At 34.2% G+C, this 25,309-nt stretch overlaps 1 protein-coding gene across 6 annotated transcripts in view; it reads right to left on the reverse strand.

The window, feature by feature from the left end:
- Positions 1-923: 923 nt before the first annotated feature.
- LOC144958875 (glucokinase regulatory protein-like) overlaps positions 924-25,309 on the reverse strand; it is a 32,373-nt gene continuing 7,987 nt past the window's right edge. For 2 of the 6 annotated variants that reach the window (XM_078891143.1, XM_078891152.1), the window contains exons 2-20: positions 23,108-23,212; positions 21,124-21,185; positions 20,378-20,446; positions 18,973-19,041; positions 17,733-17,806; positions 14,261-14,327; positions 13,946-14,094; positions 11,356-11,396; positions 10,383-10,447; positions 9,954-10,057; positions 8,652-8,747; positions 7,577-7,674; positions 6,569-6,645; positions 5,865-5,955; positions 4,982-5,049; positions 3,627-3,786; positions 3,350-3,447; positions 2,738-2,872; positions 924-2,225 (exon numbers count right to left, since the gene is read on the reverse strand). In XM_078891143.1, the coding sequence (XP_078747269.1) occupies positions 2,118-2,225; positions 2,738-2,872; positions 3,350-3,447; positions 3,627-3,786; positions 4,982-5,049; positions 5,865-5,955; positions 6,569-6,645; positions 7,577-7,674; positions 8,652-8,747; positions 9,954-10,057; positions 10,383-10,447; positions 11,356-11,396; positions 13,946-14,094; positions 14,261-14,327; positions 17,733-17,806; positions 18,973-19,041; positions 20,378-20,446; positions 21,124-21,185; positions 23,108-23,189 (1,713 nt within the window). In that variant the 5' untranslated portion in view covers positions 23,190-23,212 and the 3' untranslated portion in view covers positions 924-2,117. Of the gene's footprint in view, positions 2,226-2,737; positions 2,873-3,342; positions 3,448-3,626; positions 3,787-4,981; positions 5,050-5,864; positions 5,956-6,568; positions 6,646-7,576; positions 7,675-8,651; positions 8,748-9,953; positions 10,058-10,382; positions 10,448-11,355; positions 11,397-13,945; positions 14,095-14,260; positions 14,328-17,732; positions 17,807-18,972; positions 19,042-20,377; positions 20,447-21,123; positions 21,186-23,107; positions 23,213-24,525; positions 24,650-25,179; positions 25,202-25,309 lie in introns of those variants that run through there. The other 4 variants (XM_078891170.1, XM_078891161.1, XM_078891134.1 and 1 more) reach the window with 4 other exon arrangements.

Consider the following 25,309-nt stretch of genomic DNA (forward strand, 5'->3'; position numbering starts at 1 on the left):
GAGTAAATAAAAGTGTGGCTGTCTCTTTTTATTTTTCCATTGTCTTTCCATCTTGTCTCTGAGACACCAAGGATATCCATATTCATCGCCTCTGCCTCCATAATTAGATTATGGAGCTTTCCTGCTTGAGCAAGTGTTCTCACATTCCACGTGCCAATTTTTAAAGGAACATTTCTTGTCTTCAAGGTAGGTAGATCAGTCTCTGGCTTTCCCGAGGGCTTTCCACCAGAAACGTCATAAGGTGCCATCTTTTGGACATTACTTAATTCCTCTTCCCTGTACATATTTACAGCTTGATACTTAGTTGCAGGGGGCCCAACGTCACAAGCATCTCTAACACTATAACTCTGACTAGCCATGACTAACTATGAATGATACGTGGTAAGGTTTCCCCCTTTTACACGGTGGTAGCCGCTATCTAATTTTGTCTCAGACGCGCCTCTTTGTCTACCACAGACTTGCTGTCTACGCCTACTTTTACCTAACCATATCCAGACTTTGTGCACTAGAAGGTGAGACATTACCTATTCTACCCTACTACGCGAGTCACTCAATGTCGTTTCGCAGGTCAGTCGAGACCCGGTCCCGGGGTGTGGCCGCTGCGTGCACTACAGCTTCTAGGAGCCAGACATGAGCTAGATATGCAGGTGTGGACCAGTGGATCCTGACCATCCGAAGATGCGACTGTCTCTCACCGAAAGGTACTACCACTCCCTCCATACCCTACACCCCGTTTGTTAACTAAGGTGGAGAAAATCATAAGATTTCATAATATTTTCAGTTGATCTATATTCTTGGCTGACCATTCCCAGTTTCACTGGTTTTCACTCAGTAAATTCAACATGCATGCAAAATAGACACAAATTATAACAAAAAGAAAATAAAAAAGAATAAAAACATGCGATTTATGAAAAAATCATGTATTTTATATATGACTGTTTATTAAGATATGAAACTAAGAGTATAAATAGTATAATAAATATATTTTCCATCAATAAAATGTTTGGTAACATATCAACATTATCACAGTAATATTTCAACAACAAAAAATGCACATGTATAACAGTGACATTGGATAAGAAAAGACTTTGGATAATGTCATATTGCTAACATTATATATGTTTTTTCACATCGAAATAATACCAAAATCTGAACAGACTAAGTCAACTCAGTTAATTTATAATAAGTTCATTTTAAGACTGCCTAAATTCAACATGGTTATAAGTGAAAAAATTCCCTGTTGCAACATATTTCGGTAAAAAGTCTTTCCTAATGCGGTCTGATGAAAATCTCCACTGTCTCTTGATGATAAACGACTAATAGTTTAGCTCAAGGACTATATTGAGAATTTTTTTAATGAAATATAAACAATCCATTATCAATAAAGAATCTTCTTTTAATGTTTTTTAAAATGAGAATCAAAAATAGTATAAGTTTAATGATCAGTTTAGATGAAGTTGAAGAAGTGGATTAAGGGAGGAACGGGAAAAGGAGGAGGAGGAAGAGGAGGGAGAAGAGGAGTAGGAAGAGGATGAGGAGGAGGAGAAGGAGATAAAAAAAGAGGAGGAAATAAAGAGGGTATTGTGCATCCCTTCACAAAGGATTCGTATGAGGTACCCCACAGCATACATGCGGTAATGAAGAGAGAATAATAATCAAAGAATCAAATAATGATAAAAAAGTTCTTGTTTTAAACATTTCAAAGAAAGTTGGTATTTCATACAATATTTTCTGTTAGATCTAAATAAAAACCATATACCTATTCATATCTGGGTGATCTAAGGTCATTGCAACAAAAAATTTACGAGACAAAATTCTTACTCTTTAAGATTGTTCGAAGAAAAATGCCATGGCCCATGTTTAAGATTTTTTGTTGATGTTCTTCCATAGTATTTACAAAATTGTAATATTTGTCTACTTCAAAGAGGTTTGTATAGTTGGTAAGTGAATTTTGAATAAACAATCAGGAAAGAATACCAAGTACAGCCTAAATACAGTAAAAACAAGATAAACCGAGATTCGATTGACTAATTAGGGAACATGACTAAAAAAATTTTTTTTAATCTAGGAATGTATATATATATATATATTATAAAAACATGGAAGACTGAAAATAATTACATGTCTAACAACAATTTCCTAATTATTGGTTCCTTTTCAACTTTCTGTCTGGCCATCCTCACAGTACAAGCTTGGCAGGCTAGTAAAATAGCTGTTGGTACGATCTGGAGAATGCAAAAAGAAACAAAGAAAGTCATTTCAATAAAGGATTACGAATAAATGGTGCATTCCTGAATCGTAAGATTATATTTTCAATACCTTGGTTACCATCAATATAATCTGTAATTAAAGATCCGTAACTTAGCCAGTAATGAATTTTTGAGTTTTTCATCTTTCTCTTAATTTGTGATTTCTAAGTATGATTGTGCAGATACCAACAGACCTGATCTTAGTTATAGTGATATTTATTTGAGATAATTTTTGTTAGTATTTTTCAGTTTTCTGTTCTTTCTACACCAATTCCCTCATTACAATTTATATCTATCTAATACTTACTCATTTAACTGTTTTTATTGTTCTTTTGTATTGTTTTTTTTTCTGTTTCCCTTTTTTTTTTAATTGTTTATCGTTTTGAAGTTTGTTTTTTAGGGGGAATCCTTTTTTTTTTGGGGGGGGGGGGGGGGGGGGTGGGGATTCTTTTTGTCACCAATGCTTCAGCAAAGACACTACTCCTTACCTTGTCCCTGTCTCCAGCTATCTTGATATGATCTACAATAGGCAAACTCCAAATTTCACTACATATCTCATCCTTCTCGTATATAGATTTCAACAAGCTTTCCTTTGCATGTTTCCTACTACAACCTGCAAATTTCTGACAATGTCACAGAACAAAAAAAAATGATATTGTAATCTGATACAATTAATTGAGAAAACATTTTAATAGGATTCAGATTTCACTTCACTAGCAATCACTTCAATATCCACTATTGGGTAAACCACAGATGATTTGCCTTTGTCATCATTCAAACAAATTTATTTAACTTGGTCATTACTGCCAAACATGCCGTTCAATGTTCCTCAAAAACGAATACGAATAAATAATATCTACGGTATTTGCATTAGGATTAATACATTGCAAGATTACCGACTTATGAATCGGGGAAAGTAAATGCTATTTCTATTACTTCCAAATTTATTGCTTTTTTTAAAGGTATACGAAAATACAATCACAATATAGAAAATGAAAAACAATCTTTCTACAAAAACATTCTTCAATAATCTCTACATTCTTCATAGAGTAAAAAGAGCTATTTTTTCACAGTATGTACATGGGGAACTTACATCTTACCTCTATGATGCATATAGCTCTCAGGTAGAGTTTAGTATTGCTAGTTCTCACATCCACCATCCAGTTTCCGCAGACTTTACCCTTCAAAATGTGAGCACCTATGGATCATCATCAACAAAAACATTGCAATGATAAAAAAGGACGGTAACTTATAAAAACTTCCATTATTTTAAAACTATATTTTTAAAATAAGCCTTATGATGAAATTCTAACAATGTCTTTATCAAAAATTACAATCAAAATGTAAAACTGCTGCAACCCAACTGTGAAAGCCTACCTGTGGATAGACTATTGAGGATCCACTTGACAGCCATCTCCTGCAGCAATTGACCCATCAGATACTTGGCACTGTTTGGTGCCATGGATTCTAAAGTAAGGACATCAAGGTTAATCTTCAAAACCATATCAAAGTTTTTTTGTTGGATAGTTGCTGAATCCTGATGATGGAAATGGATAGTGTAAAAATTTTCAACACATATAATAAATATGAACATTTATATGACATAATATTTCCCACAGATTAACCTTGCTCAATGTGCTTCACAATATTTCATGTATTCCCCTACCAGGCCATGCCATATGGAACTATAGCACCATATTTCAACTCCATAAAGTACCAGTTGCCTATTAGTCATCCTTTTGTACTAATACTCTGACAATGTAAGTCACTGTCTATAGCCTTATACTCACTCACACCTGATTCAACTGGGGTAATGTGTGTAAAGTCCATTACCCAAGTGACCATGCTCAGCATTGCTTCACATTTGAGACAAGACAAGACGCTGTACCATTTTAGGCGGTAACGTGATAAAAATTTACCTTTCTCCTTGCCTAAATAATTCTTGACATAACTTTAAAATGAAACTTTTAGAGACAAGGTTACATATATCATATCAATAGGTAATGTAAAAGGCAAAATGCCTTTTTAGAGAAATTTTAGTTAAAATTTTAAGTTCATTAATATATCATTATTCCTATTACAATCATGATATTTTGTTGTTGTTGTTTGTTTTGTTTGGGGGTTTTTTGTTGCTTTTGTTTTTTTAACTGACACAGAATAAAAAAAAAACTCCAAGCAGGGCCTGGTCGACATCAAACGGTTCTACCCAAGCCACATGGAAGGCACAATTGACATGGGGATAGAAGAGAAAGAGAGACTGCGGATTGATGTAGAATTCCACCTACCCATAGTTTGTTTTACTGTAAATATTAGAAAATAGAATAATAAAAATCATTGCTTCTGAAATATGTATGAAGAAGCATGAAATAGCCAATGCACTTTACCCAGATGACCTAAATTCGAGCCCCACGGTCGTCATCTCAGTCTTCCTTCAACAAGAAATTAGTCCCTACTGCTCAATTTACCTCGCTGCACTTTGGCTGATGCTGGAATTATCATAATTTGGGGGGAACCCTAAAGACAAATTTTCCTTTGGGATGAATGAAGGGAATTAACTTGTATTTTCTTCTAATTTATATATTTTTGTCAATAAACAATGGGAGGACTAAGTCACAATATTGAAATATTCATTAACAAAAAGTGTATAAAATATTAACTCACTTACACATAAAGTCACATAACAAAAATGTATAAAGCCAGATCTACAAAAATAGCATTGAAGGAATACTCACTTCAAAACTTATAAGAACTTTCTTGCATTTTGCTTGCAGAGTATCACGTCCAACTTTCTGACAAATTTCTTTTTTCAAAACCAAGAAAAAAAAAAGAAAAAGTAAAAAAGGGGAGAGACTTTTAAAGAAAATATAGCCATACGTCCTGCAAATTTCAATTTTGTTTCATAACGCATTTAACTGTATCAGTGACTTTACACAAATGTACACCGGCAAAAAAGCTCTCTTGGTCACTTCATTCCACTTTTAGTCTTGTCAGAAAGCCTAAATTCATTGTCACCAAGTGTGTAGTGGTGTGTCCTATTAGTACTACCATTAATTGTCTATATCCAGTTAGTACTGCACACGAGAAAAAGGTTGAGCAAATATGTGTTTTATTTTAGTTTAATTTGTGTTTAAAAAATTAAGAGAGTTTTTTATAGGATTGAAGTTTGTGGCGGATGCGCTTACTAGGGTTAGTCATTTTATTATTATTATTATTATTATTATTATTATTATTATTATTATTATTATTATTATTATTATTATTATTATTATTATTATTATTATCATTATTATCATTATTATTATTATTATAATAATAATAATAATAATAATAATAATAATAATAATAATATAATAATAATAATAATAATAATAATAATAATAATAATAATAATAATAATAATAATAAATAAATAAATGAACAAATAAACAAACACACAAACAAAAAAATTAATTAATTAATTAATTAAATATAAATAAATTCTACATTAAAAAATAAATAAATAAATGCATAAATAAATAATTGTATAAATAAATAAATAAATAATAATAAATAAATAAATAATAAGAATTTAAATTTTCTGGTCAATTATAAAATTAATCCAATAAGCAAACCAACCTTCTCCAATGAAGACCACCAAATCTTTTTCTTCCACAAAAGGCAAAGTATTGGCCTCAAAGTGCTGTATGGATATCTTGTACTCTTCGCCCTGAAATAATCAAGTTGATTAATATCACAATGGCCTTAACTTGTAAAAGTACATTTTATGATAAATGTATCATTATCATTGAAATATTTTTTAATTTTCTAATTATTTTATTTCATCACCAACTCTAATAGAATGGTGATCACATAAAGATAAAGGGCATACAATAAAGCGGGTGAGATTTGGAAGGGAAAAACATATCCAACCAAGGAATAATAATCCAACTAATTACATAAAGCATTCACCCAATCTTCTGAGCAATCGTTTGAGACGACACTTATAACCAGTTTGGAAGTTTAAATAAAATGCAATCACTCCACTCCCTTACATACAGTTTGGTATAATTTCAGCTGTGACTCTATCAAACAGTTGTAATAGTGCCTTTCATGCACATCTAGAGTCCTCCTACATGATAAGGGATCCCTCGTAAAGAACTTTGAAATTGAGCAGATTACGTAAATATTTGCACTATACAAAAGCTTAAAATAATTCACTTGTAAGCAATTTTCATTTTTCTTTCTTTTTTTTATATTTGTTTTTCAACTTTTTAATTTAAAGAATACTAACAATATATTTGGGTCATATCTAATTACCACACAAAATCATCAGTTCTTACAAATGTGGATAGATCTCCATCATTGTTTTGCAGAGTTGTGTAGCCTCCAAAGATAAATCCTTTAACATCGTCCAGAGCTGAAACAAATTAGATTCTATTAAAAATGAAGCGATGAGAATGAGATTGATTTCAATTATAATTGAAGTTTTTTTCAGAGGATTTCAAATATCACAAAAAATTCACTACAATATGTAACGTCTCTAACAAAAATTGACAGCAAATGTTTTATTATCTAAACAAGAGCAATAATAGGTGAAAAGACTGGCTACTTCAACTTAATGAAATTCTTTGTATCCGAAAACAATAAAGTATTTTGAGCATCTTATACCAAGAAATAGAAATTCTCCTTGACAGATAAAAGACGAAATCGTGATTATTTCAGTTGTTCTATATGGAATGGTCTTAATGAAGTCCTTATTCTTATTAGTCATGACTTATTGCCTACTCTTTTTTTCCTGATATCAGAACATATCATTTGGAAAAATCACTGATGTGAAAGTAAACAAAAATGAAAGAAAAGTGGTATGAGATGATTGATACCAGACTCTTTCTTTTCATTTCCACCGACTAGAATATTTTTTTAAAAAGTTTAGCTTTTATATAGAATAACATCCACTTACCATGCTCAAAGTGGTTTACAAGGGGTCCCTAGCCAACAGCAACACTTAACATGTAGAACGAGACATGACACCGGTTAAGCAATATTACAATTTTTTTTCAGACAGAGACAAAGCTGTTAACGGCCAGTTACTCATTTTATACCCGAGTACGGTGAGAGAATGTGGGTAAAGAGCCTTTTCCAAGGACTCAACTATGCACTGATCGAGACTCAAACCCAGGATCTTCCAATCCAAAAGCGAGTGTCATACCACAAGACCACATAGCTGCCTGGACTTACAATAAACATAATCCATGTTATAATTATCTAGCAAGGTTTACTGCATTGGTATTTCTAAATGGTCATACATTCATTTGTTACATTAATCATTACATCAGTCCATAACCTACCAGCACCATATGTTGGGGGACATTCTGAGGCATCCACCATAGACATGACAGCTTTCCCCTCACAACTAAGATAGTAGACATGTCTGTTTGAACTTAGACTTAGGAAAGAATAATAACATGGCGTTATTTAATACAATCATTAAATACAGTGTAATTCACATCTGTCTGTGAGGCATATACTACGGATGTTTAGCTGATAAAGCAGAACATTTATTATACTTATGCAGAGTGATAAGGGGTTGCTGAAACTAATAGGCTGATCAATATGTGTATACTATAATCACATTCGTTGCCATGCACTTTAAAACCACACCTTATATTTCTCACCACAAAAAATTACATTTGTTTTGGTGGCTTTGTCAAAGCTCCTCTTTAGTGAAAATTGAGCAAATGTCTATGGTGTGTTCTTTATTTCAATAAAATATTTAGGCACAGTAAAAGTCCAATTTGGATTCTCTTATAGAGTCCTTGACTTTATTTTGTTTTGAAAGTCAATTCAATGAATAAATTATTGACATTATTTCTCTCAAGAGCAAAAGACATTGATGACACATATGAAAAAAGAATTTTAAATATCGCTGGAAAAAAGCCATAAATGATATTAATATTGCCATATTCAGATAATTTAAAGATAATATTCTGTTGTTCCTTAACTGGCTAAAGAATAGGGATTTCTATATCAATTAATTATCGAAGTCGCACTGGCAACAACTTTTGCATGAACTTCCACTTCAAAATTCTTTGCTTTATCCATTTTTGGTGAATTTTTGAAATCATCGAAACAATAAAATAAATAAATCTGAACATTTATATAGTGCAATTTCACGGATTTGCCATGCTCAATATGCGCTCTACAATGTATCATTTATTTCCCTAGCAGGCCATATGGAACCATATTTTCATTTCATACAGTACTAGTTGCCTGTAAGGGTCCTTTTTGTACTACTAGCACTTTTAAATATGTCACTGCCTATAGCCAGGTACTCATTCACACCAGAATCTTTTCTTTTTTTTTTTGAGTGGTGGGAGGGGGGGGAGAGGTGGATTGAAACATAAAAAATAGAGTAATATATACCTGTGTCCTGCTATTTCAATCAATGTTCCAAGCTGGTCTACATATGCATACACACTTTCACATACATCTTTATAAGACGACATCAGGCGACTGATCCTGGCAAGGGAATTAAATCAGCGAATTCATATCACTGTCTAAAAAGAAAGGTGAAAGCTCTAAAGTAGAGAATGAGGTGCCTATTCATTTATTCTTCATCATTATCATCATTATTTTTTTTAAATTATCATTATTATTATTATTATAATTATTATAATTATTATTATTATTATTATTATTATTATTATTATTATTATTATTATTATTATTATTATTATTATTATTATTATTATTATTATTTACATCGCAATGCTATTTATTCATCTGGAGTAAACAAGTTCACAAGACTATTGACCAATGATATTCCTTGGATAGAACGAATGTTGAAAATTCATTGGGAAAATCAACGCAATCACTACAGAATGGTATCAAACAAGGCCTGAACGGGTTATACACTGAAGGTAAATCCCTATTTGATGTACAGCCTTATCTAAAGACAGAATTTATAAAATGATTCCTGGCATGTAGCAGCAGAGCATCATCACTGACTTCTTTATATCCAACATCAAAAAGCCAGCAATATCCTTCCACCTTCAATATTGGCCATTCTAATTCAATTTGTGCAAACATATCCTTATTTAAGTTAAATTGAAGTTTCACATTTGCCATTGATTTAACTTCATTTTATTTTTGTTTTGTTCCTGTATATCAAAATTACATTTATAATGATAATTTAGAACTGACTTTTAACAATGTTGATATCCCCTTACTGCATTATATTTACTTTTAATTGGGGTGGTGTTGATTATGTGTGATTTCTCTGCAGTGTCAAGAGGTGACAGGCCTTATCTTGAAAGATATGTGCTAAATTGAAAATTGTTTTAATCTTTAAAAAATAATATTAATAAGTTGTCCAAGATTGGTCTTTCAAAAATTTTAATTTAAAAACATTTAGTTATTAACTCTGTGCTTCAAAAAGAAAAGAAAATGAAAATCAGCAATTTCACAAGCAATCTTTGAATAGACCTTAGGTATATATAAGCCTCATCTTTCTCAACTATCAAATTAATTGACGGTTTATAAGTTCATAAATGAAAATAATAAACGCAAATTACGTAGTGAAGGACATACACAAAATTAAGCTCGAGAGTTGAATTTTTTGTAGTAGTATTTTCTAAAAGTAATTGCTTAATGTTGAAGCTTACATCATTTTTTTAATTCACTAAGATATTTTTTTAAAAACGAATGAAAGAAGAAAAAAATTACTGTTTCATGTCATAGTCATGGATTGCTGACATAGCAAGGACCTCTAAAAGAATCCTGGTAGCTGTCCCAGACTTCATGCGACTGGAGCCTGTGATTGGATCTGGCTGGAAAAATCCATTTAACGGGTTAATATAATATTGTTCAAGCTAAAAAAATGTGACCCCTTTGACAAAAAATAATAATTACAACAATAAAGAAAATGCTACGCAAAGATTTATAGCCCACAATAGTGCAAGATAAAAAATCAAATAAGGACTAATGATAGAGTACCAGACAAAAAAATAACATCCCTTGACTGAAGATTGAATTTTAGACTTTTTGCTCACATGTGTATATAGGTGTATATACAAATGGAAATAGATTTCACAGAATATCATGCAATTTCCATTTGTACCGTTTCTGATTTTTAATTGATTAAAGCAAACTTACCCCAATTATAGGGTTTAAGACAAATGTTTGGCCATCTTTCTCCAAAGCTGACAGATCTTTCAACACTGAAAATACAGAAAAAGGTAGTGAATCTTGCTCTCTCTCTCTGTTCCTCCCCCCCCCCCCCCCCCCCCTCCCTTCTCTCTCTTTCTATTGACTACTCTCTCTCTCCCCCACCCCTCTCTCTCTCCCTCCCTCTCTCTCTCTCTCTCTCTCTCTCTCTCTCTCTCTCTCTCTCTCTCTCTCTCTCTCTCTCTCTCTCTCTCTCTCTCTATCTATCTATCTATCTATCTATCTCTCGCTCAGTACACAAGAGAGAGAGAGAGAGAGATGATATGCAAGGAAAAAAATAAATATCATCTCCCAAAACTATAACTATCTATTTGACTCCAGAGCCAGGACAAAACCATGTCGTATCATTCCAAGACAAAGACAGAAAGCAAATTGGAAAACATATATTGGGGGATAGGAGATCGTATGTGAACTCCTGCTCACTATGAGAGGACAAAAGAACCCACCCAGATGGTGCGTGTGTCAACAATCAACTGAGTGATGAACAAGCATAGCAGGTAACCCATAATACTTAACAGTAAACTTCATTGATGTTAACATTAAGACTTGTGAGACAATCACATCCAGCGATCTTCTTTGTGTGTAGGGAGATTATTATATAATCAATACCAACATACAGAATCCTTACACAAGCTTATCATAACCCCCAATGTCACTCTTTCAGTGTTTACATTAAGCAGAATAGCCACTCAAGCTGATGACATCACAAAAAAAGGTATGAAAAAAATGACACCATCAGAGGTTGAAATTAAGTTGAGAGTTGACATTACACAAGTAGGCTGATCGGCAATTGCTCTGCACTGCCACTCCTTCTACTGATTCTACATTAAAGCAATGAAGAAGAATCTCCACGCCATCTACATAATCAATAAAATGCCATCACCATCATTAGTATACTGACCTGACAGGAATGTCTTGTCCCATTTCGGGATGGGCAATTCTCTGGACACAAAATGGAATTGAATAGATAGAAGGTCAATTTTTAAATTCAACAAACTTATATCGAGTAAAAATCATGCAGAAAACCCATTAGCCACAGTCTTGTCAACAACAAATTTTCACTGACAAAGATTTAATTCAGAGTTTGTACAAACTTTCACTCACTAAAAACCAATAACTGCCTGGGCTACATAACTGATATTCAAATTTCATTCATAGGTTCTGTACAATCTCCAAAAAGAATTTGCCCACCATATTCAAACAAATTTGTTTAAAACTTACCTACAATAAAAGTTAAAAGCATTTATCCCACACCAATGATATTTGCAAACTTTTTCAATAATCCAAAACTGAAAGTTATGAAATAACTTAAACATGTTAACTCACAAACCCTGAAAAATGTGAGGGGAGGGGGTCCAAAATCATATATTCACAAATACTACTTCATCTATCATTATTCAAATGCCTATTTTATATCATGAAGTGAGTAGATTCAACCTCAAACTAGAATGGTGGCATAAAATATTATATTCACAGCATTAAATTGTGTCGCAATTCAATCTCAGCAGAGTGTATGACGTCAGAAATATATTAATCCCATATTATTAAAATACAGTAGAATAACTTTAAACCGAAAGAAGCTAAACCGAAAAATACCTTAAACCGCAAAGAATTTAATAAATTGTGCTAGTTTCTTCATTATCTATGTACTAATTCTTACGATGAACCGAAATACTTCTAAGCAGGACTTTCTTTAAACCGAAACAACTTGAGAGCACCTTCCCTTTTTCTTTCTCTATTTTTCTTCAAAAATTCGGGAAGGAGGCCACACTTAATAATGCCCGGCGATATTAAACAGAGCGTAAGTATAAGATGAGGGTGATGGGTGAGGTGGGGGGAGGCAAACACTTCAATCACTGCACTTGGGCTTGGCCAACACCCTAGGACTTCATAATATAGATGTCACTGCCAACACCACAATCGCACGGACTGGAAAAGAAAGACAGCGGGTGACTGGCAGGCGAAAAATGAGGAAAGAGGGGGAGTTGGGGTGTAGAATCACGCAAGCGAGATGTTCTCGCTCATGTGTTGATGCTTTGGAACGGACTGGATTTGCAACACCGATAAGGAAGGGGGGGGGGGGGGGGGGTGAGGGTAGACAACTTACCATTGACATGCCATTTCATTTCCACTTTGTTTAAATGTGAGGAGGGGGGGGGGGGGAGGTTCTATGTAATTAGGCCTTTGAACCTAATGGCTTTTCAACAAAAGAGAGATGTGTAGTAGACAGCTTAGCATTGACACGCCTTTTCATTTCCATCTCACTTCACCTCTGAGTAGCTGCGCATCATTCATTATCAATTATCACACAAGGCCTTTCGATCTTATTTTAGCTTTGCATTTTACTAAAAGATGTCTAAAAGTAAGCACTGTGCTTACACGTTTGAGTTTAAAATCAAAATACTATGTGAAGTCGATGAAAAAAAGTTGATCAAGACAGAGATACATATGTAAAATACACGGCATCCCGAACTCAACTCTTTCAACAATTTTGAATTGAAAACGAAAACCCCCAAAAATATTTTTTAAACACACCCAAAAAAAAAAATTAATTAATGGTTACGAAGACGGCATTTATTCAACAACTCCATTTAACGGGAAACCCATGATACGATTAAATGAGCAAATTCCTTAAATAGTTACCTACTACCCTTAAAAACATTGCAAAACAGGAACTTGCTTTAAACCAAAATGTCTTTAAACCGAAATGGTTTAGAAGGTCCCCAAAATTTCGGTTTAAAGTAATTCTACTGTACATGGGAAATAATCATCCCTCACAAATAATGAATTTGTCTATAACTACAGACTTGCCTATCCTATGTTATGAAGTGAGAAGATTCAACCTTAAACGGGAACAGTGCCTTAAAATAATAATCACTGTATTAAATTGTGTCGCAGTTCAGTCTGAGCAAGTGTATGATGTCAAGAATATATCAATACCATTTCGTTAAAAGTTAAAAGATAAATTGTTCATGCAGACAAAGAAATTCTCTTTGGTCTAGATGTAGAATGAAAACAAATGCTATTGGATTATAGATTATTAATTATGACAGAGAGGAAAAAAAGCAATGTATGATTTTTTTTTTTTTTGGGGGGGGGGGGGGTGTTAACTGGTTAACTCTTTGCTGTTTAACTTTTTTTTGTTCACCGTTATGATTGCATTAGGTTTAATTTCTTTTTTAATGCATCAAATGTTCTTTGCTGCTTTAGTGATAGCATTATGGCCATGGGTAGGGGGAGAAGAGCAGCGAGGGAATAAGTTAAAGTTCCATGCATACTGACCTGGTTCAATTTGTATTATATCAGAATTATTTGGGCCTCTCTATTCACTTTGTTGCTGTGCCCAAAATTAGATCTGAGATAAACTAGTTCCAAGTCAAAGGGTAGCAATCATTTATTACAAAATGAATAAGAGAAATTCCAGTCTACAGGTATGATTGAGCTAAGGGACTTATCTCAAGGTGGAAATATTTATAGATTAAGTTACAAACCTTGCTAGGTGACTGGGGTTGAATCCAATGACCATGGGTGTAAACTTGTCCATGTGTAACAAGCAATGGTCAAGTTGTCCTGCAACAAACGATGCTGAAAGGCCACAGGATATACCAATGTAAACGACTTCTGATTTATCTTTTGTCATCTGTTGACAAAGATAAAAATGAAATGATAAAAAAGACAGTAATAATAATGATGAGATGATAATAATAATGATGATGATGATGATGATGATGATGATGATGATGATGATGATGATGATGATGATGATGATGATGAAGATGTGAGGAGGAGGAGCAAGACATAAGTACCTGATCCAAAACCTCAGCACCAGCATGAGGATCATCTTCGGTCAGCTCTTGAGAAGTAAACAATGCTCTGTGAATAATCGTTAGAATGTAAAGTGCTAATAAAATAATACATTTTTAATAGAGTTACTAACCTAAATCTTAAAAAAGCATATTCCACCAGAATATAAAAGTTTGCAACAACAAGATATGAAGTGAATAGAAAAGTGCCAGAAGACAATAGAGAATAAAAATTTTCGCGGCGGTGGTGGGGTTTGAACCTGCGACCTTATTGGTACGACAACTCCGCCTGGCAGGTGAGAGCGTGGCTCTACCGTGTGAGCTATCCACGAACACAAAAATATTCGTTTCAAACTCAAAGTCATTACTAGATCCCTCTCTCACCCACTTCTTGAGACCGCCGATTCGTTCGTACACCACCATCGCGAATAATTTTGACCAGCAGTTAAGCCTAATAGCCAATATTCTCAACACAAACATATAACATAGAAACGATTGAGACATTGAGTATGCTCCGGTGTATGGGGTGAATTTTTAATTCAGAAAAGTGAGTGGAGCAGGCACTTATGTTGGTAACAACAAGATATGAAGTGAATAGAAAAGTGCCAGAAGACAATAGAGAATAAAAATTTTTCGCGGCGGTGGTGGGGTTTGAACCTGCGACCTTATTGGTACGACAACTCCGCCTGGCAGGTGAGAGCGTGGCTCTACCGTGTGAGCTATCCACGAGCACAAAAATATTCGTTTCAAACTCAAAGTCATTACTAGATCCCTCTCTCACCCACTTCTTGAGACCGCCGATTCGTTCGTACACCACCATCGCGAATAATTTTGACCAGCAGTTAAGCCTAATAGCCAATATTCTCAACACAAACATATAACATAGAAACGATTGAGACATTGAGTATGCTCCGGTGTATGGGGTGAATTTTTAATTCAGAAAAGTGAGTGGAGCAGGCACTTATGTTGGTAACAACAAGATATGAAGTGAATAGAAAAGTGCCAGAAGACAATAGAGAATAAAAATTTTTCGCGGCGGTGGTGGGGTTTGAACCTGCGACCTTATTGGTACGACAACTCCGCCTGGCAGGTGAGAGCGTGGCTCTACCGTGTGAGCTATCCACGAACACAAAAATATTCGTTTCAAACTCAAAGTCATTACTAGATCCCTCTCTCACCCACTTCTTGAGACCGCCGATTCGTTCGTACACCACCATCGCGAATAATTTTGACCAGCAGTTAAGCCTAATAGCCAATATTCTCAACACAAACATATAACATAGAAACGATTGAGACATTGAGTATGCTCCGGTGTATGGGGTGAATTTTTAATTCAGAAAAGTGAGTGGAGCAGGCACTTATGTTGGTAACAACAAGATATGAAGTGAATAGAAAAGTGCCAGAAGACAATAGAGAATAAAAATTTTTCGCGGCGGTGGTGGGGTTTGAACCTGCGACCTTATTGGTACGACAACTCCGCCTGGCAGGTGAGAGCGTGGCTCTACCGTGTGAGCTATCCACGAACACAAAAATATTCGTTTCAAACTCAAAGTCATTACTAGATCCCTCTCTCACCCACTTCTTGAGACCGCCGATTCGTTCGTACACCACCATCGCGAATAATTTTGACCAGCAGTTAAGCCTAATAGCCAATATTCTCAACACAAACATATAACATAGAAACGATTGAGACATTGAGTATGCTCCGGTGTATGGGGTGAATTTTTAATTCAGAAAAGTGAGTGGAGCAGGCACTTATGTTGGTAACAACAAGATATGAAGTGAATAGAAAAGTGCCAGAAGACAATAGAGAATAAAAATTTTTCGCGGCGGTGGTGGGGTTTGAACCTGCGACCTTATTGGTACGACAACTCCGCCTGGCAGGTGAGAGCGTGGCTCTACCGTGTGAGCTATCCACGAACACAAAAATATTCGTTTCAAACTCAAAGTCATTACTAGATCCCTCTCTCACCCACTTCTTGAGACCGCCGATTCGTTCGTACACCACCATCGCGAATAATTTTGACCAGCAGTTAAGCCTAATAGCCAATATTCTCAACACAAACATATAACATAGAAACGATTGAGACATTGAGTATGCTCCGGTGTATGGGTGAATTTTTAATTCAGAAAAGTGAGTGGAGCAGGCACTTATGTTGGTAACAACAAGATATGAAGTGAATAGAAAAGTGCCAGAAGACAATAGAGAATAAAAATTTTTCGCGGCGGTGGTGGGGTTTGAACCTGCGACCTTATTGGTACGACAACTCCGCCTGGCAGGTGAGAGCGTGGCTCTACCGTGTGAGCTATCCACGAACACAAAAATATTCGTTTCAAACTCAAAGTCATTACTAGATCCCTCTCTCACCCACTTCTTGAGACCGCCGATTCGTTCGTACACCACCATCGCGAATAATTTTGACCAGCAGTTAAGCCTAATAGCCAATATTCTCAACACAAACATATAACATAGAAACGATTGAGACATTGAGTATGCTCCGGTGTATGGGGTGAATTTTTAATTCAGAAAAGTGAGTGGAGCAGGCACTTATGTTGGTAACAACAAGATATGAAGTGAATAGAAAAGTGCCAGAAGACAATAGAGAATAAAAATTTTTCGCGGCGGTGGTGGGGTTTGAACCTGCGACCTTATTGGTACGACAACTCCGCCTGGCAGGTGAGAGCGTGGCTCTACCGTGTGAGCTATCCACGAACACAAAAATATTCGTTTCAAACTCAAAGTCATTACTAGATCCCTCTCTCACCCACTTCTTGAGACCGCCGATTCGTTCGTACACCACCATCGCGAATAATTTTGACCAGCAGTTAAGCCTAATAGCCAATATTCTCAACACAAACATATAACATAGAAACGATTGAGACATTGAGTATGCTCCGGTGTATGGGGTGAATTTTTAATTCAGAAAAGTGAGTGGAGCAGGCACTTATGTTGGTAACAACAAGATATGAAGTGAATAGAAAAGTGCCAGAAGACAATAGAGAATAAAAATTTTTCGCGGCGGTGGTGGGGTTTGCAATATAAAAGTTTGCAATGTAAAAAATGAATGAATGAATAATAATAATAATAATAATAATAATAATAATAATAATAATAATAATAATAATAATAATAATAATAATAATAATAATAATAATAATTATAATAATAATAATAATAATAATAATAATAATAATAATAATAATAATAATAATAATAATAAATTTCTTCCTCACTTTCCAAAAAAAAAAAAAAAATGAATTCATAAAGAAGTACCCGTTTCAAAAATCTTTCAAAAGTAAAGTTGATGCACAGTGGATCAGTGTCTATATACTACCTTTAAAAAAACTAAAATAATCCAATACAATTAGCCAAGTTATAATTATCGGCTGTTACAAGACCATGATAAAACATCTAAGTGAAAGTTATTTCATCTGACATCTATCTAGAGTCCACAGTACCAGTAAATTATCTTACTTGTCACCTCCTGCCATGATATAGCAAAAACAGGGCTGTTTTCCTAGTCTCTTCAGGTAATTGTTGAATGTGTGCTGCAAAAAAAATGTATATTATATTCAATATCATCATCAATAGAGAACAAAGGTGTAATATCAACCAAAAAAACTGATTCCTCTCTTATTTAAAGTGTAAAACCACTCTTCCAGAGGACTGAATATGTACTTTGTGTAAATGATTCTCTGATTTCAGAGTAGTCTTTAGTAGTCCTTCAGAGCCATTAGGCCCATAGAGCTGGTGTATATCCCGGTTTCTATAGCGTTAAACAGACAATAGCAATTTTTGCTACCCTTTGGATACCACTTTCCATCAGATCTAACGACCCAGTCACCCAATCACTGCTGGGATGGTCAGAAAAAATCTCAACTGCACCCGCTATTGATCTCGGTCCCTTTTATTGTGAAGCGAATGCTCTACCTACTGAGCTTATGATTTCAGAGTGATGGCATCTTATTTTCTGGTCTAAATATATGATGGTGGTCAATAAAGATTATAAATCCTTGCTCTTTTACATCCCGTAATCCTTAGAATCTGCCTATACATCCTGCTACTAAAATAGTTATGCCACCTTATCATTAAATATGAAACTTATTCATTATTTGTCCTTTGAAGGGCTGGTTACATACATACTTCCAATGATTTTGGAACTGGAAAAGTAGAAGATGCGACATCACTACTTTTCTTTCCTATTTATCAGTAACGAAAGAAAAATATCAAATAAGACAATGAAAAATTTGAATTTAGCTTCACTTTAATTGAAATGACAATCGATGAAAACAATTCAGGTTTATCAAAGATACTAGAGAACTTCATAGGTTTATCTTATAACATGACAGGTTTCTCCGATTTCAACAAAGTAGACAATGAATTTGAAATAATAAACATCTGATAAATGTTTGCCAGTCAGAAATGTAAACATTGTATTAAAAAAAGGCTGATTTTTCAACTGTAATTTCCATGCGGGGTTTTTTTCATTGTGGTTTTTTTTTTTTTTTTTTTTTTTTTGTTCTTTGGGGGGTGGGGGGTGGGGGGCTTGTGATTTTTTGTGTGAGTGCTGTTTTTTTTCTTCGTTTTTTTATATTTTTGTTTGTTGTTGTTTTTTTTTTTTTTGTTTTTTTTTTTTTTTGCTCTGCTTAATTTACTTATGTTTCTTAACATCAGTTTTCAGATTTTGATGATGGATCAATTTTCAAACACTTACGGATGCAATGTAGGCCAAACGTCCCGAGGTACCACATCCACTGATACACACTAAACCTCTAGATGGATTCTGTGAAATTCCAATAAAATAATGATTCAACTAAAACTGTCTTGTGGGTTTCTGTAAGGCAAACACTAAAAAAAAGGGTTAACAGGAGTTCGGACAGATAACCAATGATGAGGCAATTTTTGAGTGAGTAGTATCTAAGTGAAAAACATAAAAACATGGGAATCCATTTACAATGAATGTTACTCAACTTGTGAGTGCCTGGCACTTTGTCAAGTATGGAGACGGAGTCTGCCTTACACAAATTGAATTACAATGTAAACAAAGCACATGTCCTTTAATAAGCACATTATAAATGTAATATCTGTGCTCAAAGGATATTTTTTAATCAAAACATTAAAAAGAATAAAAATTAGAACACACCAAAAATAAGAGGAAATTAAGATATACTCGTATGGAAGGTATTGTGACTGTAAAATAAACAAGTACTGGTCTATATCCCTAAAAACAACTGCATGACCAGTCAGTCCATACTCATGTTAACATCCTAGACATATGTGCTTGTTCGTTTTAATAGTAATAGACTAAATAGCCTTAAATGTAAAACCAATTCTACTGTTGAATCTTACAATGATACTATTAAGTGTTTCAGGATAAGATAAAATTTATAAAATATGTCATTCTGTTTGACTATAAAAATAGTCACAGGGTAGATAGAGACGTATGAAATCATCAACGGTCAATTTATAAAGTTAACATAAATCTATATAACACAACTATAATTCAATCACCTGTTAAGGACTTGAGATTTCTGATTCAGAGTAAGTGACTTAAAATGAGCAAAGAAGTGACAATTTTTAATGAATTATTTAATTGTTTAATGAATTCTATCACAGCTCACTGTTTAATGTCTAAAATTATAAAAGGTTAAACTGCAAAGCTTTAAATAAAAACAATAGTCATAATACATCCAGGTTTATATTTGTTTTCAGGAAACACCATAAAAAGCTGGTGATTTAAAAAACTGCTAAATTTGTTAATTCCCCCCCCCCCCCCCTCCCCGAAGACATGTCTGTGATTTAGACATTCATTGCTTGTGACTTCAAGTAATATTTTTAACCATTTAGTAAATAAAAAGGGCGGATCAGCTAATTTCAATCACTTTGGATTTAGATACTATGTAAATTATCTATTATCATTATTACCTCCATTTTATCTACTCATTCATCTAAAAACAGCACATATTCTACAAAAAAATATCAGCAAGGCAGATAAGAAAAGAGAAATTGTCGTGGCATCCGAGTTGGAATGTGGAAAAATGGCTTCTTGCAGAATTCTCTGCCTAATAGAATTATGATATAATTTTAACAGAATTACTAAAATTATCAACGCTATTCACCTTAATTATATTTCCAATTTTTGAGGCGATCCTTTCAATCTTCATCAAAACTTTCTCGTCATTCAACCCCTGCAATGAAGAAAATAAGTTATCATTCAAAATTAAACCAAAGCGGCACGTGCAATCTATTGAGATGATAAAATTCAAAAACTTGCATGGATGGTAATGAAAACTTAAAATGTAAACTTTCATCCATTTTTTACAACTATTTGATACATGTATTGTCATGTACAAGAAATAGATGAGAACCTAGGCTTAGTGAAGAGAAGGGGAGAGAAAAACTGATTTTAACGTTTGAATTGGCCCTGTTAAATATTTAAATTATACACGCCAAAAAAAAAAAAAAAAAAAAGAAAAGACCATTAGATTGAAAGGAGGTACAGATATTTTAATATTAATGCATAGAAATGTAATAATTCTAAGCGCTTAGAACATATTCTATTTGAACAATCGTGCTCTTAGACAAGACAAATACTGCTTTGAAGGTACATTCTGTTGTAATATATGTTTTCATTATCACAAGTATCAACAACATCCCACTTAAACAAATATTACACCAATTTTCCACCTCTCCCACTTTTGAACAGGCTGCCCAGTCTGCCCAAGAACATATCATCAGTGCTAATAGGTGGGCATACTTTAACTTTAATATGACTACAATAAAGATGGAACTATATGCAACTTAATTGTTTGTCATCAGTGTGATTATACAGAATGAAAATTGATTAATTTATTTGTGAACTTACCCTACTCCCAGACCATCCATGGAATATTTCCTCATCGCATTGCCTCAGAATGGTCACTATTTCTAGATAAAGAAAAAAACAAACAAACAAGACAAAATATAGTTCTTAAAAGACCCTTATGAGCGTGGTTCACTGGTACGGTCTTTGCTTCGTACCCGCAGGATACAGAGTTTGAACACCCGCTGAGCTGTGTAGCCTTGAGCAAGTCATCTCACCTTAACTCAGTTTGCAGTGTTGCACTGCGGCTGATGCCAGGGTTATTCCAGTCTTCCTTTAGAATAGACCTTAGAGACAAATTTCCCTATGGGATGAATAAAATTAATTTTATTTATTTATTCTTATTTTATTATTTTATTATAAGAGAGGTTTTTATGTCGCCCCTTACCCAGTGTAAAATAGGTTCAATATAACAAATTAAGTAAATAAAAATCAGTGCTGATAATGGCAATTTGTCAAAAAGAAGGAAAATTGATTGGTCCATCTGTCAAACTCAAACAAAATCATAACAGAAAATATCATAGTTTCGTATATTACCACTTCTAGTGTACATCTATTCTTAATAGTAGAGATATAACTTACTTTATGTAAATTTTTAATGAATTGTCCTTTCATTAAAACTATTTTTTTTAAATACCTTCTATTCAAGAGATTTAAAATTAACTTTGATCAAAAGTAAAGACCTGAAAGTAATTGTTTTTACTTGTTTTATCTTTGTTATTGTAACCAAGTGGTTACGGATCTTACAAATAAGACTCAAGTATGTATCTTTAATAGATTAAAATTGTAGAACATAGTAAACACAAAGGTAAAAAGAGTAAACTAAGTTGAACAACCCTTATAATTGTAATATCATCTCTCTTTAACCAGATTATATTGTGACGTATATATTAAGTTAACATGAAGATTGATAGAGGAATGGATGAGAGATAAATAGATACAGAACGAGAGAGAAGGATAAAGAAAGAGTGAAAGAGAGTGAGAGTGAAAAAAAAAGAAAGAAGAAAAGATAGAGAGAGAGAGAGAGAGAGAGAGAGAGAGAGAGAGAGAGAGAGAGAGAGAGAGAGAGAGAGAAAGAGAGAGAGAGAGAAAGAGAGAAGTTTAATTGATGGGGATTTTTTTTATATAAAAAAAGTTTAAACGGACCTATAACTGTACTACCACTCTTGATCTACTTACAAATTAAATCTAGACTCGTTTACCTCCTCCCCTACTCCCTTCCTTTTCGACCATCAATTGCCTTGTCTCACTTTTGACATCCGGCGCCAGTTTGTCTGGACTGACGTCATAACATTGGGAGTGTCACCAAAATTCATACAACTGAGTACAGGTGTCAAAATATGACACAAGATATGTTGGTGATTTTTTCACGGATCTGACCTGAGCTTTTATAAGAGGAAAATGTTTGGCACGGCAAAATCAGCGGAAAATTTCGGAGAAAATCCGCGAAAGATTATCATCACTGAAAAGTGTATAAAACATTAAACCACAATTTTCACCATGATCAATGCCTTTCACAATAACACATTTATTAAAACACAAATATTCCATTACCGGATGGAATGGAATGAGGATGGGTTCTGTTATTTTTGGCCACTCTATCTACCCTCTTAGTAGCTGGGTGTGTAGGATCTGGCAAAAAGTATTTTGACATAGACTGACATCTTATTCAAAGGATAACAGGCAAGACTTTCTTCCAGAAATCCCCTCCAAAAAAAACAAGAAAAGAAAATTATGACAGCAGATGATAAAGAATAACTGACATAAGATACACTCTCCCTCTCACACAAATACATAACACTAAAATGCAAACGCATTCACACAAACACTCTCTCTCTCTCTCTCTCTCTCTCTCTCTCTCTCTCTCTCTCTCTCTCTCTCTCTCTCTCTCTCTCTCTCTCTCTCTCACACACACACACACACACACACACACACACACACACACATATATACACACACAAAGTTCATTTTCAAGATGATATATTACCTTGCGGTGATGAGATGTCAATATCTTTTGACAGAGGATTGCTTTGTTCAGTCACAGGCACTGTATTATTTGGATCTTCCATCGTTATGCTAACAACAAATCATGCTGGTAATATAAAAGATAATCAGGATAACTTGACTAAATAAAATATGTGAACGGATTTTTTTAACACACACACACACACACACACACACACACACACACACACACATAGTTGAAGTGCTTAGGGAAAAAAAAAGACATACATCAGGTGTTTGACAATTTGGTAAAATAACATATACTTATAATGAGTCGAACAAATGTGTGCTTTCATCACCATTCAATGAGTAACACAACTCTAGTAATAATGTAATAAAATATGCATCGAAACGTACATGGATGGTAAAGTGCAGGACGGATATAATGAAATCACCGAGGCACAGTAAATACAAGGGTGCGATTAAAATTAAGAGAAACCAATGGCAAATATTCCAAGTTTCAAGTCAACGTCAATTGACTTTATGGGATATTGAAACAGGCCGATATTGAAGATGACAACATTGCAGCCAATTTCAATTAGTCATTGGATCAGAGGAAAATAGTGATGATGGTCTGCATCCATTTGTCAGTCAGGAATCCTTTAGTAAACTCCGCCCTCAGCTTATGTGATGACTTCAAACAGGGCATCACTTTCCAGGGTGTGGCAAAGTTGCACGTGGTTTTCATTGCTGCCATATTGCCATTGTCACTTTGCTTGATGCAAGTTCTCTTGGTGGAACAGTTTCTTCCTTCTTCATTCATCACCAGAATCGAACTTTCTTATGATATCAGCAACAATTGTGTCAATGTTAACTCTACCACTAAGTTCAGTATTAATGTTGAGCTGCTCCTCTGGCTCTGTTTCAGTTGGGTTTATGTTACCGAGGCTTTGAAACAGGTTCCCTAGTTCTGAACATTTTGTTACGCACAGTGATCAAAACAAGGTGCGAGCGAATCTGTGATTGGAGTCATTTTTACAACAATATGATTGAATATGCTGGTACCGCCCTGTTAGTTATTTGTAGGTCTGATATCCCAATCCCTGATGGGCTCATTGTTGTAATGGAAATATCAAAAAATGACGCAAAGCACCATTCATTCTCCATTTGTATCTTATATTTGTTTCCATTTGTCGTCTTCAACGAAAAAAATTGCGTCATAGAAAGAAGAAGAAGAAGAAGAAGAAGAAGAAGAAGAAGAAGAAGAAGAAGAAGAAGAAGAAGAACAACAACAACAACAACAACAACAACAACAACCACAACAACAACAAGAGGAAGAGGAGGAGGAGGAGGAGGAGACAAAACGAAAACAAAATGCTAATTTGCAAAGGAATATTTTTTTAATTTTAATATCCAGAGAAGAGGAAAAAAGCAATAGCCATAGCCCATCTCATTCATTACCCAAGGTACCCTCGACGTATACGTTGACCTTTATTAAACTATAACCCTAGCTGAAATATAACGGAACCTCTACATCTTCCGACTTATCCTACAATGGCAGCTTTGCAGAATTTTACTTATAGAGCAGTAAAGTTAGGTGCCCCAAACGTAAACAATAACAAGTTGCTAGTGATTTCCGTTAGGGACCGGAATAATTTACGCACAATATAGGTCTCCCAATTTTGTATTTTGAGTTGTAGGCAATACACTTTCAGTATTGAAAATATGTTTACATAAAATCTAACAGTTGCAGAAATAATAATATAAGGCTAAATTATTATGAAAATCAGGCTCCGAATAATTCTCGTTTTGTTCACACCAGCGCAATAATTTGCTCTGGTCTAAAAATAGATAGACTGTAACTTTTGATAAATTTTAGAAAATTTTACCTTTTGTTCCATAAAATATCCATATCTAGACATTATTTGATGCATGATCGAGTATTTATGAATATGTGTTTCTTTTGCCACCTAACAGCCAAATTTTAAAGGTTATTTTTTTCTATTATTTACATTGGAACGTGAGCTGTCAAGACAGGAACATGTGGTTTGCCACGTGCTTCTCAACCTTTGTTTACGTTTGGGGCACCTAACTTTACTGCTCTATAAAGCCTACCTTGTTATTCCATAAATAAAACAATGTTTATCAAAACAAGAAAAGTGAGTGGAGCAGGCACTTATGTTGGTAACAACAAGATATGAAGTGAGTAGAAAAGTGCCAGAAGACAATAGAGAATAAAACAATT

The sequence above is a fragment of the Berghia stephanieae genome, chromosome 1, assembly GCF_034508935.2.
Source record: "Berghia stephanieae isolate SIO BIC M18660-M18661 chromosome 1, UCSD_Bste_1.3, whole genome shotgun sequence".
Taxonomy (NCBI): domain Eukaryota; kingdom Metazoa; phylum Mollusca; class Gastropoda; order Nudibranchia; family Aeolidiidae; genus Berghia; species Berghia stephanieae.